The sequence below is a fragment of the Mustela nigripes genome, chromosome 2 (assembly GCF_022355385.1).
Source record: "Mustela nigripes isolate SB6536 chromosome 2, MUSNIG.SB6536, whole genome shotgun sequence".
Lineage (NCBI taxonomy): Eukaryota > Metazoa > Chordata > Mammalia > Carnivora > Mustelidae > Mustela > Mustela nigripes.
In genome coordinates this window covers 71,290,422-71,308,194 of record NC_081558.1, presented here as the reverse complement: position 1 = coordinate 71,308,194, position 17,773 = coordinate 71,290,422, and the positions used below count along the sequence as shown (strand labels likewise).

Here is a 17,773-nt window from a genome sequence, read left to right as displayed (position 1 = left end):
TAAGCCGCTGCCTTCGGCTCAGGTCATGATCTCAGAGTCCTGGGATTGAGTCCCACATCGGGCTCTCTGCTCAGCAGGGAGCTTGGGCTTCCCCCTCTCTCTCTGCCTGCCTCTCCATCTACTTGTGATTTCTCTCTGTCAAATAAATAAATAAAATCTTTAAAAAAAAAAAAAAAAAAGAATGTGCTTCAATTTCCTCACCTGTAAACCAGGGGAAAGAGACACACCCACCTACTAGGGTGGGGCTATTTGTGCCCCAACCCATATCTCCTCCCACAGGTGGCTTTGGCTCCCTGACTTCAGGCTCTCTTTGATGCTGGCATATGCCTGCTGGGAAGTTAATACCCCCAGCACCAGCCCTTGACCTCAGACAGACATGGAACCAGTGGGACAGGTTCCATCTGCTTTACCAACCTCAGGTAGGCCACTTCTGAGGCTTGATCTGCATAGTCCCCTGGAAGGTCCCAGCAGGAATGAGCTCCAGCCTGCAGGGAAAGCTGCTCCTTCAAGCACGCTGCTAGCATCAGCTGCCTTCTTGGTCTCACTTTCTATTCCACCAACCCCACCCCAACCCCTCCCGCTGCTGTCTTCTAGTGACATCTTCCAAAAAAATTACTCACGCTGGAATCCTTGTCTCAAGGTCTGCTTTTGGGAAAAGCCAACCTAAGACACAGCCTTATAAGGCAGTTAGGCCCATTAAATGAGACAATGTCAAATGCTTACAAGGATTCCAGTCTCCTAGTAGATGTTCAATAAATGTTAGCTAGGAGGCGGTTTCCACAGCCAATGTCATGTGAAGTTCAGCTGGAGAGGGAAGAGTCGGCACAGTCAGGGTCGGAGCAGCCCATGGATGAAAAGCCTGAGGGAGGTATATTTTTGGAAGAGAATGTTTTGTTTTTCAATCTGAAGTTTCTCCCATTTCTGAAGATCCCATACAAAACCACCTTTCTGTGGTTTTCCCAAGGGGACTTGCAAGTGTCACCCACGGTATTGGTCTCAGAGGGTGGAGGGAGTTTTTGTCCCTTACAGAAAGGAAAACTTCTGTGCTTCCTGCCCCAAGTAAGGAACCCTGGCTCATGCAGTTGCCCATCACAGGGCCCTTCACCACGGCCCCAGAGGTGACAGGATTCTAGCCCAAGTTCCAACCTCAGCTCCAACTCACTGTTCAGCAAATGAACGGAGTGTAGAATGTGTGGTTCTACACAGGCTTCCAACTCATGTAGCCAACAGGCCTCTGCTCTAGGGACAGAGCCACCTCTCTGTCACCAGCAAGACAAACCATTTCTCAGGGTTTGTACACCTTCTCCAGGGAAGCCACAAGTCCTAAAGCTTGGTATGGATGGCCACAGCCCACAGGCATAGGCTAAGTAAGGGACTAAGCACCGCACACCCAAATGGCCCCTGAAAACCCCACTTAGCTCCTGACCACAGGATCAGCCCCCAGCACAAATCTGCTCACCACAACCTTTCTCTAGGCCCCAAGCTGTTTGACAAGCTTCATCTCTGGGCCTGGAGGGAGGCAGCAGCCTGTCAGGCTTGCCTACCATCACTGGCCCACGAGTAACCTGTGGGCTCAGAGTCAGGCTGCCTGGATCTTGAGTCCAGCTCCGTGTGTCTTTGCTGTGTGAACTTGGGCCTCAACTTCCTCATCGGTACAATGGCAGTAAGAATAGTACCTCCTTCGTAAGGTGGAGCATTCATGCCTCATTTAGCAGATATTCCCGAGTCAAGCGCTCACTCCTCCAGACAGAAGAGCTACCTCATGAACAAAACAGACAAATCACTACCCTTGTGATGGTGACCCTCTGGGGGTGGGGGGAGGGAGAATGTGACTTGTCATTTATAAAAATAAAAACACTCCACTAAGGAGAAGAATCAATGAAACAAGATGGGATTGGGAGGGAGACAAACCATAAGTGACTCTTAATCTCAGAAAACAAACTGAGGGTTGCTGGGGGGAGGGGGGTTGGGAGAAGGGGAGTGGGGTTATGGACATTGGGGAGGGTATGTGCTTTGGTGAGTGCTGTGAAGTGTGTAAACCTGGCGATTCACAGACCTACCTGTACCCCTGGGGATAAAAATATATGTTTATAAAAAATTAAAAATTAAAAAAAAAACCACTCCACTAAGTACTGCAAGAGTTATACGAGTCATTGTAGGCAAAGCATTCGAAACAGAGCCTGACACAGCTACGTTCAGTGAGCATCAGTATTCTTAATATTTTTCTAGCAAGGCCCATGGGATTACCTCCATAGTCAGGCTCCCAGAATCTGCACTGAGAATGCAGACCCTATCGGTGGGCCTCCTACTCCTAAGACGGGAGGGAGTTAAGCATATGTCCCTTATCTCTCCCTCCCGGCTTGCGGGTTGTGCTGCTGCCATCTCTACACTGATTGTACATTGGGGCTTTTGCAGCCCTGCTGGCCCCAGGAGCCCTTTCTATACCCACCACTGAATTACCATTTTGTTCCAGTTCACAAGAGCACCAGTGTAGGAACACCGCGGGCCAGATGGAATTTTGGAGACCCTGTCATTTGTTGGAAATTTTCTCTGGCTGCCCTTGTATTAACAGCCATATATTTGGCTCTCAGGCCTAGGACTGGGGCTGGGGTGGGAGAGGAATAGGTTTTGCTGCTTAAAAACTACAGCAAGTTTCTCTCCGGACCATTCTGTTCCAGCCTTCCAGAACATTCTACTCCCTGGCCGCTCAGAGGACAAGACACAACCCCAGAGAAAAGGGGGTGGTTGGTCTTCCAGACACACTCTTCCCCTCTTGTGACCAAACCTGTAATAACAGGGGAAACTGAGCTAATGAAGACATGAAGGGAAGAGTCCCCCTCACTCTTGCCTTAAGGTTGTATGGACTTCTCTAGGATAAGGCCTAGAGGAAAGTTGGTAAACTGGGATCACGGGCCAAACCTGGCCTACAGATGTGTTTTGCTTGGCCTGAAGTATTTTTAATAAATTTAAGCCAATCTTTAAAAACCAGGATATTTCGCATAAAAAATCCAGATTTCTGGCTTCCTGCAAAAAAAACCCCAGAAGTTCTAGCCACAGCTTGGGCCCATGTTCTCACATGGCTCGAGGAGAGTTCAGCTCTCTCTCAATGACATGCTCTCTACAGTTGACCACAGGCCCCAGCACTCCCTATTGTTTCCCAAAGCTGAGGAGGAAAGACATTTGCCTCTGGGATCTCACTAGCATAATGGTTTTTTCATAGAAGATAAACATTTCTTTGACCACAGCTCAACAAAATGTGAGAAAACACAGAGTCATTTTTCTTTCCCCACCATATCCAGCTTCTCCACTCACTATGCCAAAGGTCCAGGTTCCATCAACACTTTGGTTTGTACTTTTTGATCCAGAGCTGTACCATTCCATATAAGCACCACTGTCCGCATGTGACCGTTTATATTTAAATTAGTGGCAATTTGAAATTTCCATTCCTGATCCACTAGCCACATTTCAAGTGCTCAGGAACCTCCTGTGAGTAGTGGCTGTTATGATGGACAGCACGACATAGAGTATTTTCATCATCTTGGAAAGTTATATTGGACAGCTCTGGAAAGATTTAAATATAAGTTACAAGAGTACACCAGCCAGTCAAAACACCTCTTCAGGGGCGCCGGGGTGGCTCAGTGGGTTAAAGCCTCTGCCCAGGGTCCTGGGATCAAGCCCCTCATCGGGCTCGCTGCTCAGTGGGGAGAATGCTTCCCTCTCTCTCTGCCTGCCTCTCTGCCTACTTGTGATCTCTGTCTGTCAAATGAATAAATAAAATCTTTATTAAAAAAAAAAACAAACCTGTTGTGCTCATCCTCTGCATCTGCACTGGACACTGTGGGGAAGCTGCTGTCTTCCAGGTGTTCACAAACAAGGCAGAAAGCCGTAGGCAAGGACAAGAGACAGTGGGAAGTGCCCAGTTTTGCTACAAGAACCTGCTGAGGGCCCAAGAACGGGAGCAGGTCTCTGTTTCCGTGATACAAAGAAAATGCTCTGCTTGTCCATCACAGTGTGCTCTGGGCCCAGTTCCAGGCAGTCCTGTCAGAGGCTACCTGAAATGGGGACCCCCTGTTGCCCCAGAGATGCTGCTTTAGATATCTGGGACTGAGTCCCACATTTTTGAGGCTCCTTAAGCAAAACACACTCTGAAAGTCAAGTTGAGGGGCACCTGGGTGGTTCAGTGGGTTAAGCCTCTGCCTTCTGCTCAGGTCAGGATCCCAGAGTCCTGGGATTGAGCCCGCATGGGGCTCTCTGCTCAGCGGGGAGCCTGCTTCCCCCTCTCTCTCTGCCTGCCTCTCTGCCTAATTGTGATCTCTCTCTCCCTGTGTCTAATAGATGAATAAAACCTTTTAAAAAATTTTAAAAAGGGGTGCCTGGGTGGCTCAGTGGGTTAAAGCCTCTGCCTTCAGCTCAGGTCATGCTCAGAGTCCTGGGATTGAGCCCCCGCATCGGGCTCTCTGCTCAACAGGGAGCCTGCCTCCTCCTCTCTCTCTCTGCCTGCTTCTTTGCCTACTTGTGATCTCTGTTTGTCAAATAAATTAAAAAAATAATAATTAAAAAAAAAAAGAAAGGGCTACCTCTAAGTTGTGAACATTCTTCAGGAGGACCCTCCTTGAAGTCCTTCATGTCTATCAGTGTGTGACCCGGCCATCACTCAGCAGCAGTAATCTCTAAATTACTCTATTACTGATCTCTAAAACGGGTTTACACTAGCCTCAACAGTGTGAAGGGTGCCAAGGGTGAAGGATTCAATGAGGTAATAGACAAGAAAGCCACAAAGCCCAGTGCAAATGCATGTGGGTATAATATTAAGGGGAAATTATATTCTGACACCCAGCACACACTAGAAGTTTGTTGAAAACTATTTTTTAAGTGATCCTGGAGTAGAGGCTGAGGAAAGACCCTTTAGGTAAAGGGGGCTTTTGGCAAGCTCTCAAGATCAAATCACAGAGATGAATACCTACAGAGAAGCAGAGGTATTTTTAGTACCAAAGACTATTCGAGCCACCTAGTGAAGCCACGGATTCTTCTCAGGATGTTTTTTTAAAAATGTATAAAATAAAAAACATAGCTTTCCAAAGACAATTAATTATATTGAATACATTGTATTGTATCAGATATATTATATACTGAAATACAGTTATGAAAATACCCTAAAAAATAAATTTATGGTATAATAATTATAAGGACCTATTTTATATTTTTATATTTTAGCAAGAGGCTTTCACTGAGGTTAAACAAAAACCTTGTTGTTTAACCCTTAAACTGTCCCTGCTCCCCTTCCCCCAGGGGATTCACTTAAAAACAAGTCCCGGAAACCAGCTCCAGGTAACAAAGCCCAGATACAAGGGTGGGTCAGGCCAGGTGGAAACAGATCAGTGGGGGGTTGCATACTGTCTCCCTAGCTACCAAGGAGTATGGGCCCCCGCCCTTTGGGAGCCTTTTTGGCGCCAATCCTAATCAAGGTGTAATAGGCTGGGTCAAATGTCTACTAGGGTCAATTGTAACTCAATTGGTCACCTAGCATCACTGTGGAGTTTCCTGTGTGTGTTAAAATCTCATTGGTCACCTGTGCGTGGCCAGGCCCGACCGCATGGCCTTTGCCCTTAAAAGCCAGACTGTGAACCAGAAAGGTTGCCCTCTCTTGTAAGAAGTTCGTCCCCGAACATTCCGTTAGACTCTTGATGCTTGGCGCGAAATAAAGCTTTGCTTGACCTTCACTTTATATCAGTCTCGCTCCTTTAATCATGGACCCATTATTGGGGCATAACAATAATAATGTTTCTTCATTAATACACTAAATAATAAGATCTAACAATACCTCTAATAACAAATGGGACTTTCAAAGTCGAAGGAGTAAAGATTGTATTTCAAACTCTGTGTTTCCACTGTTATGATATAAAATACCTGTGATTCCTGGGGTGCCTGGGGGGCATAGTCAGTTAAGTGTTTTGGTTTCGGCTCAGGTTGTGATCTGGGGGTCATGAAATCAAGCCCCATATCAGGTTCCTTGGTCAGTGCAGAGTCTGCCTAAGACTCCCTGTCCTTCTCCCTCTGCCCCTCCCCACCGCCCTCACTCTCTTTTACTCTGAAATAAATAAATAAATCTTTAAAAAAATAAAATGAGGGGCGCCTGGGTGGTTCAGTAGGTGAAGCGTCTGTTTTCAGCTCAGGTCATGATCCCAGAGTCCTGGGATCGAGACTGGCATCAGGCTTTGTGAACAGTGGGGAACCTGCTTCTCCCTCTTCCTCTGCTCCTCCCCCTGCTTGTGCTCCCTTTCTCACTAACAAATAAAGAAAATCTTAAAAATAAATAAATAAATAAATAAATAAATAAATAAAAATAAAATGAAATATCTATGATATTTCATTCATTATTTCATTCATATGATATGTCATTCATTATTAAAGAAACACCGAATTTCCATGAGAGATGAGTGAAAATAAAAATATAAATTTTCGGGCGCCTGGGTAGCTCAGTGGGTTAAGCCGCTGCCTTCAGCTCAGGTCATGATCTCAGGGTCCTGGGATCGAGTCCCACATCGGGCTCTCTGCTCAGCAGGGAGACTGCTTCCCTTCCTCTCTCTCTGCCTGCCTCTCTGCCTACTTGTGATCTCTCTCTCTCTGTCAAATAAATAAATAAATAAATCTTAAAAAAAAAAAAAAAAAGATATAACTTTTCTTCAACCAAGCTGAAGTCTCCCCTGAATTTTACATATGGACTCCAGGTCAAGTGCCCTTGAATGGGCTCGTTTTTACCTCCACCATTCAGCTGTGTTTTTCTCTAGCTCACCAGTATTCAGATGGATCCACGTGACTGATAATGTAAGGGCCTACTTAGCCAGAGCGAGCGGTTTTGTTGTTTATGCAGTAAACTTAGATTGAACCTGCCCCTTCCCCCAAGAGGAAAGCACTTAGAAACAGAACTGGTGAAATACGGCCAAATAGCCCCCAATAACGGAGCACAGATACCAGGACATGTCAGGCTGGGCAGAGATAATGGAGCCCAGATACAAGGACGTGTCCGGCCAAGTGGAAACGTCCAATCAGTGAAAGCGCATGTATTACCTCCCTTGCCGCCAAGGATGAGCCATCCAGGTGGAGACATCCAATCAGGAAATCACCTCCCTAACCACCCAAAATTGTGGGCCCTGCCTTTTGGGCACCAATTCTGACCAGAGTGATAGGCTAGTTGAAATAACTACTATAGGGTGAATTGTAATTCAATTGGCCACCTGTGTGTGGCCAGGCTCAACCACATGACCTTTGCTCTATATGTTAGTCTGTGAGACTGGGAGGGGTCACCTCGTTGCAAGAGACGGCCCTGGCCGGTCAGTTTCATTCTCTATGCTTGGCGTGAAATAAAGCTTTGTTTGACCTTCGCTTTGTATCAGTCTCGTCCTTTTGTCCACGGACCCTTTCAATACCATGGAAGCCCCTTTAGAGCACATGTTCTCCAATTCTAAAACACCTTATGCATAGGAGCTAGGGTCCAAGGCTACCCCCAACTCCCGTTCCCCTTGATGCACTGAAGGGTCCTACTAACAATCTTAGAGGCTCAGCCTTGATGCATCTGTAGCCCTGTCTGTTGTCTGGGGACAGGTCCCATTAACTGAACACTTAGCACATGCTTATGACTACTGTACGAGTTGCTTTATGCTCAATAAAACATCGAACACACAACTTCAGAAGAGGACAGTGTTATCTTCGGGAGGAAACTGAGGCTGAGGGGTTAAAGTTTCAGTGACTTGCCCAAGGTTTGAATTTAGTTCTGATTCCAAACGGCCTTTTGAATGCTTCATGCTTTAAAACTATACCAAGGAAGCTACTGTGACAATTACACTTTAAGCCCATTCTCCCTGGGAGAGAGCACCAGTGCCCAGGACTGAACGCAGGTGAACAAGGAGCCAGGAGTCTTTCCTGACCCTCAGTGAGGTGACTACACAGAGAGGCATTGCCCATGCAGCCATCCACACCCCCTCCCCAACAGGAAATGAAGGGATTTTAACTAGCATTTCAAGAGAGAATGTTCTGGGGAAAAAGGGAATACAATAGCATCTTTGTAATTGCAATGGGATCTCTAGAGTGCCAGGAGAAGTGAGCATAGCTGGGGGGAGGAAGGGGAGGGACAGAACTTGGTGGCTGGCTGACTGAGCTGACTGGGACCAGGGCCTGCAGACAGTGGCCGGGTGTACGGGGAGGCCGAGAGGGAGGGCTCGTGCTGTCCAGGAGGCCACCCCTGCCGCCAGCCAGTCCCTGAGCTGGGGTCCAGCTCCCCCAGGAGGCACACTGGGCCTCTGTGTGGACAGACAACAGAGCCACTCTGTCCTAGAGAAAGAAGCCTGTGTGTCCTGCCCACCTAACTCAGAGCACAGGGATGGACATCTAGACAGCCCATTCAGTAGGCAGCCGGCCTCCAGTCCTCACACTGCCTGCAGTCTCCACCGCCAATGCATTCAGGCATCCCAGGCAGCACCACCCGGAGCCCCATCCCAACCTGGGTACAGCTTGAGCCCTTCAGTCCTCCCCGCCCCACCCCCCACCATGCTTCTTCCCTGTGGGTGGTTGTGGGTTATCACATTATCCTTGGGACTGGAGTTCACTCATCTCCTCTGGGGAAAAGAGTGAAGGGGGTTGTAGGTCCCATCTTTTTTGAGATTATGACCCTCTGATATTACAGATTTGACTATCGTTGGGTCTTCCATTCCCATCTCAAGCACGGCACCAAGCATGCTTCAAAGCAATTGTTTAAATTGTTTCCAGAACAACGAGGAGAGGCATGGCCTCTGCCCTCCCTTTATAGTCCAGATGGGAAGATGGCCCTGGACAACACTGCCCATCTTAGTACTTAGATGGATCATAGAAATGAGTGAAGGGGGTATATGCTGTTTGTTTATCTATATGAAGGAGTAGATTCATCTGGACAATCTCCTAGGAAATGCAAAAAATGAGAAAGGAGAAACAGAACTTCATAACAATCCTGCAATGCCTGGTGCATTGGAAGTGACCTCATAGCACTGGTGCAAAACCAGTCTGCACACAGGCAAGGCCAGTCGCTGGGTAAGCCGAGTCTGTTCTCAGCGGGAGCACAGGACTGACACAGGGCATCCGAAGCACTGAGAGGCAGCGGCAGGGGAAAACATCACGGCTCTGCCAGAGGGCAACTCACAGCTGACACCAGCTTGGGACACTGCACCTGCTAGTCCCAGAGCCCTGTGTCCCCCAAGTGCCATGATCACAGGCTGTGAGGAGCTCCTGTCTGGTCCTTCGCCAGTGCCCCTGCAAGGGGAAAGGGCCTCCATGGGGCTGGTCCTGTTTAGTCTCTGAACCTCCGTCCCCTTCTCTCGCATCCGTACATCTCTGGCTCTGACTCTTCTCCCTTTCTCTCACTTTCTCTCTCCCCTCTGATGTCTTCCACCATGCCGATAACATTTCTGAAAAAATCCCTACTCCACTTGGCTCTTACACATGGAACCATGAACCTGTTGCCTGAGCCAAGATGAAAGGATCTGAATTCTCCATGTGGTTCTGGAAGAGGTTGTTAGCTCATTGCAAGCAAACACCCTCGAAAGCCAAACAAAACCTGCCCACAAGTAAACAGCATGTGACACAGCCCCTTCCTACAGCCACTTAGCAGAAACCCAAACTAAAGCACATGGCAGGCGGGGAACTTGGAGGTAGAGCTGGGGGAACCACAGGCTGGCTGGCAGAGTGCACCAGCGACCACGGGCAAGGTGGCTGGGTAACATTAACACCACCCTACTCCTCTCTTATTGAGATTATCCCTAATCTATTGTTATGATAATAAGGGCAAAACCAATGTAGAAGATTAAGGGAAAAACATCAAACCCTTCCCTGTGACTCTTAAAAATATAACATAATAATCGATTTTATAGAATTAAAATGATTGGTATCATTTTTAAATAAGTCACTGCTATAGCATGATTACTTCTAAGTGTAAATAAAGGACACAGTAGGAGAAATAAAAATGAAAAGGAAGACAGACAGAGGTCTGTATACTCACATGCCTGAACAAGAAACAAGTCAATTTTGACCTGCCTAGATTCCCTATCTGAGGTTACTAAGAACTAGAGGTTCTCCTGCTCAATTACATGCCTCCCACCTGCTGCCTTCGGCCAGGCCAGTCACCAGGCCCATTCCCCCAACGCCATCATTTCCCAGATGCTCCCCTCCAGTCCTGCAGCCTCCCGCCCTGGAAAGCTGCTCTCTGAAATGCACACTCGCCCTAAGCCCTAACTCCCCCCCTAACTCCCCCGTGCTCAAAGGCAGTGTGAGGCTCCTAATGTTTGCTCACCCACCACTTCCCCTCCTCCCTCCCTTTCACTCCTAACACCACTGAATTCAAAACACCTCCTGGCTTCTATTAGTAGGCAACTCTAGGGCCACCAGGCTGGGCCTTGGGAATATAGCCAGATCCCACGCCACTTCGAAGAATACGTGTCTGTATCTGTCTGTGTGTGTTGGAGGTGGGGATCCCCACAGAGAAAGGCAGCCTGGGGATCACCCACAAACCACTGTTCTGTCCTCTCTTGTGGGCCAGATGGTCCTTAGGTGCAGACCTGGGTAGACACACCCAGATGATACAGAGGGGGGTATCCCCAAATGCCCCAGAAGGAAACACTTCCACAGTCGCATCAAAAAGGGATCCAAGCAAAGATAGCCCAGGTTGCTCACAGCAACTCGGGGCCTCAAGGAATCCTGATGTACTCTGGTGGGGAGAGAAAGCTGGGTCTCCTAGGTCTGTCCCGAGGGGGTTGTCAGCCTCTTGGGAGGCCCATGTGAAGCACATTTCTTTCACCAGCCCCTGAAACAGCTAAGGAACTCATTTCTTTGTGAGGCTTATTTCTCACACTCCCTCCCTACTGCTTTTTTGAACAAACCTCTGCTAGGGCTGGATAGGGCCAGTAGATTATTAAAAACCCTCTGCTCCCTGGCCAGCCCCATGCAGAGCCTGGCTCCTGTATGCAGCAGGTCAAGGGGGGTGCCCACAAGAGAGAGGGTATCAAATGCCCCACGGGCTCCAAGGGCTGGATGTCGTGGTTCCCAGTTCTGATTTCAAAACCAGTTTAACCTCTTTTCTTCAGCTGAGCCTGAGGAGCTTGGGCAAGGTGATCAGCTGGAGCACCCCAGCTTTAGACCTCCAGGGTCTGTGACTGAGTGGGGGCTGTCTTCTCACCCAGTGTTCAACAAGGGGGCCCAGAGCACACAAACAGGGCAAGTATCTCCCGCTGGCTGGGCACTTCCTTCTTAGTGAGAAGAAAGATTTAAAGGAGCAAGAGAACCATTTTAGAATACAATCTTTCTGCATGTGATCCATACTTCAAGGAGAGGCCCAGGAGCTCCCCACCCCCACCATTGGTAGTGAATGAAAAAATGCATCAGTGACTTCTTTACCATTGGTTTTAGGTTCTTACAAAAAGAAAACTTATTTTATGGGTCTTCTGCAAAGCCCTCATTCTTATAGCAACTTTGGGGTACCAAGTGTTATCACTTCCATGATGACATTTGCTCCTGATAATGGTCTATTATTACAACCCCAGGTTACAGAGGGGTCCAAAGCTCAGAGTACTGGAGTGCTTACCCAGAGCCATGCGGTGGGTAAGCATGGCACATGTCTGGCACAAACCTCCTTCTGATTTCAAACCCCATGCTTCTCCTTCACTCCAAGCTGTACCAAATGCCTCAAGGAGGGTACAGTGTCTATGATGAGACCTGTGTGGGGCAGGGGGTACAGTGTCCATGATGGGACCTGTGTGGGGCAGGTGGAAAGACTTAGGAGACCTGGGCTCTAACCCAGCTCTGAGTCACCGTGAGAAGATCACATCCTTCTCCGATTTTAGCTCCTTCTCCCCAAGATTCCCCTCTGTCTTAACTACCCGGGAATTTAGCTCTTGGTTTTTTTGAGAATAACTGACCCAATGTGGGTTCTCCTGGGATCCCCTTCCCTCCCTGTCTGCCTGTCTGCTGACATTCCCACAGCACAGAGTGAAGACAGACAAGAGGAAACACCTCCCACACCCACACTTTGGGCCATCGAAGGTAACTGCAGTAAAATCTATTATAAAGGGGCTGAAGCAATTTGTTCTTGTGAGCTTGTCTGATTTCCACTTAGCCAGGCACTCAAATCCCCATTTCTGTGGGTAATCAGAAGCTGGCCACATGCCACTGAACACAGCTCCCAAGTGGGAACCACATAAAGTCCACAAGCAGAGAGATGATTATTAAAATCATGGTACTGAGCATGAAAAGTGCGGCTATGAATATTTTTTGGAAATGCAGACATGGAACATACTTCGACAAAAAGTGAAGTAAAACAAATTGTACTATAAAATTGCATGTTCGGTATAATATCAACTCTTTACAATAATACTCAGAGACAGTAGGAGATATGCCAAAATGATACCCCATGGTTATGGACAGAGGTTGGCAGTATGATACACGATCAGGAAGAAAACTTTGTGTTTTTTAAAGAATCAGGAAGGAAACATTTTTTTTAAAAGTTGGCAATAATAGGGGCGCCTGGGTGGCTCAGTGGGTTAAGCCACTGCCTTCGGCTCAGGTCATGATCCCAGGGTCCTGGGATCGAGTCCCGCATCGGGCTCTCTGCTCAGCAGGGAGCCTGCTTCCTTCTCTCTCTCTCTGCCTGCCTCTCAGTGTACTTGTAATTTCTCTCTGTCAAATAAATAAATAAAATCTTTAAAAAAAAAAAAAAAAAAAGTTGGCAATAATAGTCTTAACTTCTTCTATCAATATTCTTTTTTTTTTTTTTAAGATTTTTTAATTGATTTGTTTGGGGGAGAGAGAGAGAGAGAGAATGAGCAGGGGGGAGGCACAGAAGGAGAGGGAGAAGCCAGCTCCCATCTGAGCAAGGAGCGCCACATGGGGCCCCATCCCAGGACCCTCAGCTCATGACCCAAGCCTTAGGCAGATGCTTAACTGACTGAGCCACCCAGGCTCTTTATCCAGGTTCTGAGTCTTGGCACACACCAAGTCTCCTGCCATGATTCTAAGTTATGGGCAAGTGTCCCAATCTTAGCTTCAGAAATGCACACACCAAGCCCTCTCAGAGAACCACATCCACTTAGGATGATCAAAAATACCCTCATGGGTCCTGAAGCTCAGTGTTCACTTTCGCAAAGTGACATCTAAGGATTCCAGATTTTTTAGCTTTATATTTCTAAGCCCGGGTTTCCCCGTTAATGTGCCTCGGATCAGTAACATGACAGTGTTAAGGAATTACTGGACGAAGACCATATTCAGACAAGCTGGGGTTCACGTCTCCATTTCAATGAATTAAGAGCGGTTTCTCTGTGGAATGATCCTGCAAGAGGGGCATATAGGATGTATCCTTTGCAGATCAAGTTCACCGACACCTTCTATTTTCTGACTATCTAAGGGGACAGGAGCTCGACAGATTGAGGAGCATCCAGGGAAGTGCAGTCCCTGTTCCCTCCGCCTTCTAACCCTGTGGTTCTCAGTCCCGGCTGCACACTGGGATCACCTGTGCAGCCTGAAAAACAAACCCCTCGGCCTGGGTCTGGTCTGGGGAGCAGTGAGAGCCAGGGTTGAGAACCACATCTTCCTTTCACTATCCTGAGGGCACCAGGAAGTCAACAACACCAGATTGGGCTCCAACCTCAGAATCATTCATGTATCATCCATTTTTGAAGCTAAATGGAACTTCTAAGGACATCTAGTTCAATCTCTCATTTTACAGAGGAAGAAACTGAAGTCCTCAATGATTCCCAGCCCCCCACCTCCTCTTATGCTGGTTCCAGTCGGTGCCCCGCAGTCCCTTGGGCCCCCCAGGCCTCTGGACCACAGGACCCTTCATTCAGCGGGAGTATCAAAGGAAACCTTCGGATCTCCAAGGCCATTTTGCTGCCAGAGGTTGCTTAACAGGCTGCCCCTCTCTCTGGCAAATGGACCCTGACACAAGTGAAATTCTGACTCAAGTCCTCTTCCTAACACCCCAGGACTGAGAACGAGAAGCCAGGAGACTGCAGGCTCATGAGGACAGAAAGCCCACACTGGCAGCAGAGCAAACACATCCATACACCCTTAGGCTGCTAGAGCAGGAGGCGGGCGCTTTTATCCCCTGTGCATTCCATCGCTATTGCAGGAGGGCTGAGATGCCGTCAGAGACATTTTTAAACTCAAGAGTGAAAAGAAGGGGCACCTGCACCCCAATGTTCATAGCAGCAGTGTCCACAATAGCCAAACTATGGAAGGAGCTGAGATGCCCTTCAACAGATGAATGTATAAAGAAGATATGGTCCATATACACAATGGAACATTACTCAGCCAGCAGAAAGGATGAATACCTACTATTCGCTTCGACATGGATGGAACTTTATGGGATTATGGTGAATGAAATAAGTCAAGCAGAGAAAGACAACTATCATATGGTTTCACTCATACGTGGAAACATAAGGAATATCGAGGAGGACCACAGGGGAAGGGAGGGAAAATCAGAGAAGAATGGGAAGAAATCAGAAAGGGAGACAAACCAGGACAGACTCTGGACTCCAGGAAACAAACTGAGGGTTACAGAAAGGAGGGAGTGGGGGATGGGGTAACCAGGTGATGGGTATTAAGGAGGGCACCTGTTGGGATGAGCACTGAGATTTAAACGCAACTAATGACTCACTGAACACTGCAACAAAAACTTATGTTGTACTATATGCTGGCTAACTGAACATAAAATAAATAAATAAATAAATAAATAAATAAATAAATAATAAAATCAGGAGACCCCTGCATACCCACTAAGGACCCTCTGGTTGATGGCTTTGGCCCCTATCCTCTTCTGACAATATTCTTGCTCCTGAACATGGAATTTTGTAGTTAAAAAAAAAAAATCACCATACTTTTCAGTTTCACATCCTGTACCTCTGATCACTCCCCTTTTTCAACCCTAAGATTCCATTATCTCTTTCTCTTTAGCAGCACTGAGAAAGACACACTATGAGAGAGGGTCCTAAGAAGGGAGGGTGAAACACACATAGCCTCTTGGTACCCTTCCTGCGCCCCCAGCTTGTGACCTCTGGTCCCCACAAGACCAGAATGAACACCTTTGCGCCCAAGGAACTATTCTCCTAGACACTCTCCATCCTACAGGAGAATCTCTACACATCCTTCTAAACTCCAGGCTCACAGCTAAGCTCCCAGAGAAGAATCTCAGTGAGCCCCAATCTGGCCTCTGTGACTTTCAGAGTGGGGAGAGGGAGCAGGTCACAGAAGCAGATGGAAGAGTCCTATAGGCTCCTTCAGAGTTCAAACTCATTCTGGTGTCTGACACCCTCCCCCTACACCACCCACCCAGCTTGGGACAGGGAACTGTAGGAACAGTGGGTGAGGGCTGCAGGTAACTTCTACCAGAAGCAGAGCTCAGCAGCAGCCAGTCCAGAGACAAGCCCCCTTTCTGAGGCTACATATAAGCCTGGTTCGTGCTCAAATGATCTAGCTTCCCTGCGTGTTGGTATCTTTGAGTTTTATCCATAAAAAGGCAACGGTTGGCAAGTTTTCCAACTTCCTGAAGAACGTCCCAGACCAACCAGCACTCCCACACCTGCCCGACGGTCCAGGAGATGGAGCCAGGCACTGGACCTTTTCCAGACCCAATTTATTTCTTTGTGAATTAAGGTTCAGCCAGGGTGTACAGGTCCATAATGAAAGCGCCCTCGGTCATCTCCTCCAAGGGAAGCAGCAAAGCTGATTGACCACTTCTTGCCCCCCACACTTCGTCCCAGGTGCAAAAATTAAGAGCCCCTGCGACCCCAAGCAAACTGTCAGAACAATTCTGGCTCCTGGAGGCTCTGTGCAGGCTCTGTACACCCAGAGCTGCGAGCACTTTCTGTGGCCACCTGTCTGGGTGCCCACCCGATCTGCCCACCCTACTGTCCCCTCTCGAGATTCCTACCATGTCCCCTGTGGTGGCTGGACCCGCTCCTCGGCGACCTCAGCTGGCTCTCCAGCTCATCCCACAGCCCCGGTGTCTGCCCCGTGCTCCGTGACTCTCCAAGGCTTCCCTGGACGCGGATTTCCCAGACCCAAGGTTCACAGCTCCCCAGCGGCCAAGTGGCCCCACAATTCCCGGGTATGCGGTGCGCTCAGGGATGCTCTGCAGGTGGGGTTGTTAGAGAACCACGGGGAATCTGCGTGTATAAGGTCTGCGGTTCTGCCAGAGCCTTCCCACAGCCTCAAGCCTCCCCGATCAGCCAGGGACTTCTGCACAGTTTGCGAAGTCCCTGCTGCGTGTCCCAGCCCAGCCTCCCCACTTCCCCGAAAGCGAAGGAGGGGGGGAACTCCTTTCACAATAAAAGCCCTGCCCCAGGCTTAGGCGGGCAGAGCCGCCTGGAGTAGTGGCCCAGGTGCTAGGAAGGAATGGGTCCCGCCTGCCAGGAGATGATCTGAGGTTGGGCCGCCAGCGCCGAGCTGGGTCTGGGCAGATCGCTCCGATCCCGCCTCTGAGGTGTGAGGGTGTTCGGTGAGTCCTGGGCAGTCGTGGGCGGGAGGAGGGATGGAGAAAGGGAAGGATGGGCCCTGGCTGGCCTGCTGAGGGTCGCCAAAACTGTTGCCCTCCCAAGCAAAGCCATAGAAAGATAAGTCTTTTCGCTGGCATCTCCTAACCTTATTTGGGCTCTGTCTCCAAGGGCGGTTGGGGAGAAAAATCCTTTTACCACTTAAGGTCAATCACAATGGACAAATTTTCCCCCACTGAGAATTAACCAGTGTTTAAGTCATTGGAGTAAGTGGCTGATACCGACCCCTCTGCTACGGATGCACAGAGTGTCTGTGTCCCCTGGGTCACCTATAGTAGGCAGGACCTGAGGATCTGTATGCTCCTTGCTGGAGAGAAGTCTGGGCTTAGAGTCTATAGTCCTGTAATTGGGGGCTGGCCCCTCTGTTCACAGCTGAGTGACATTTAATAGCTGAGTCACCTTCAACCAGTGCCTGGATGTCTTTGAGACCTATATCCCTCAGGATTCTTAATAGCCTATAGGCATGAAGGTAGAGGTGAGGGTAGTCAGAAGTAGCGTACCCTGAGAGAATCTGGGAACCAGGCTGACAAATTACTCTCTGAGGTTGAAATTAACAAGAATTGTCACTAGATGGACAGAAACCATCTCTCAGGAGTCACCTGCAAGAGAGTGCTTTGAGGTTGTCACTGATGACAGTACTTCTAAAGGAGAACAAATATCCAGAGATCTCTTTAAAGTGTGTAGGGGGATGGGGAGACAGACGGAAGGGAAAGTATTCCTTCAGTCATTATGTTCTGGATGCTTTCTGCAGGTGATTTCATTTCATCATTACAAACAATCCTAAGAGAGAAAATTTATTACCATCATTTTACAAACAAGGAAACTGAGGCATAGGGAGTGCAAGTGACTTTCCTAAAGCCAGAGAGTAAGTAGTTTTTAGCAAAACAAAAAGCCTATTCATTAGAACAGAAGAGGAAAAGGAAGAAATTGATAAACCAGGAACTGGAGGCAGGATGCTCCTTAGGAGCTCCTTAGGATATACTTAGTGCAAAAAATTGCAGCTTGCCTGGGATTAGGGTGTAAGAGAGTACAGAAGAATCTGAGCAAGTGATCATCGATCATCAATCATCGATCATCAATCATCGATCATCGAGCAAGTGCTGGATGAGGACGGGGTGGGGGGGGGGGGTGATCCTGCAGACTGGTTCATTCAGACATCAGTGTGGTCTTTTGGGTCCACTTTTCTGACTGCGACCCACATAAGATGT

At 48.3% G+C, this 17,773-nt stretch overlaps 1 protein-coding gene across 1 annotated transcript in view; it reads right to left on the bottom strand.

Annotated features, from left to right (window-relative positions):
• GASK1A (golgi associated kinase 1A) overlaps nucleotides 1-16,272 on the bottom strand; it is a 57,206-nt gene extending 40,934 nt beyond the window's left edge. Inside the window, exon 1 of the mRNA XM_059390776.1 lies at nucleotides 15,944-16,272. Coding sequence (XP_059246759.1) covers nucleotides 15,944-15,946 — 3 coding nt within the window. The 5' untranslated portion in view covers nucleotides 15,947-16,272. The remainder of the gene's footprint in view (nucleotides 1-15,943) is intronic.
• Between the last annotated feature and the right edge of the window lie 1,501 nt (nucleotides 16,273-17,773).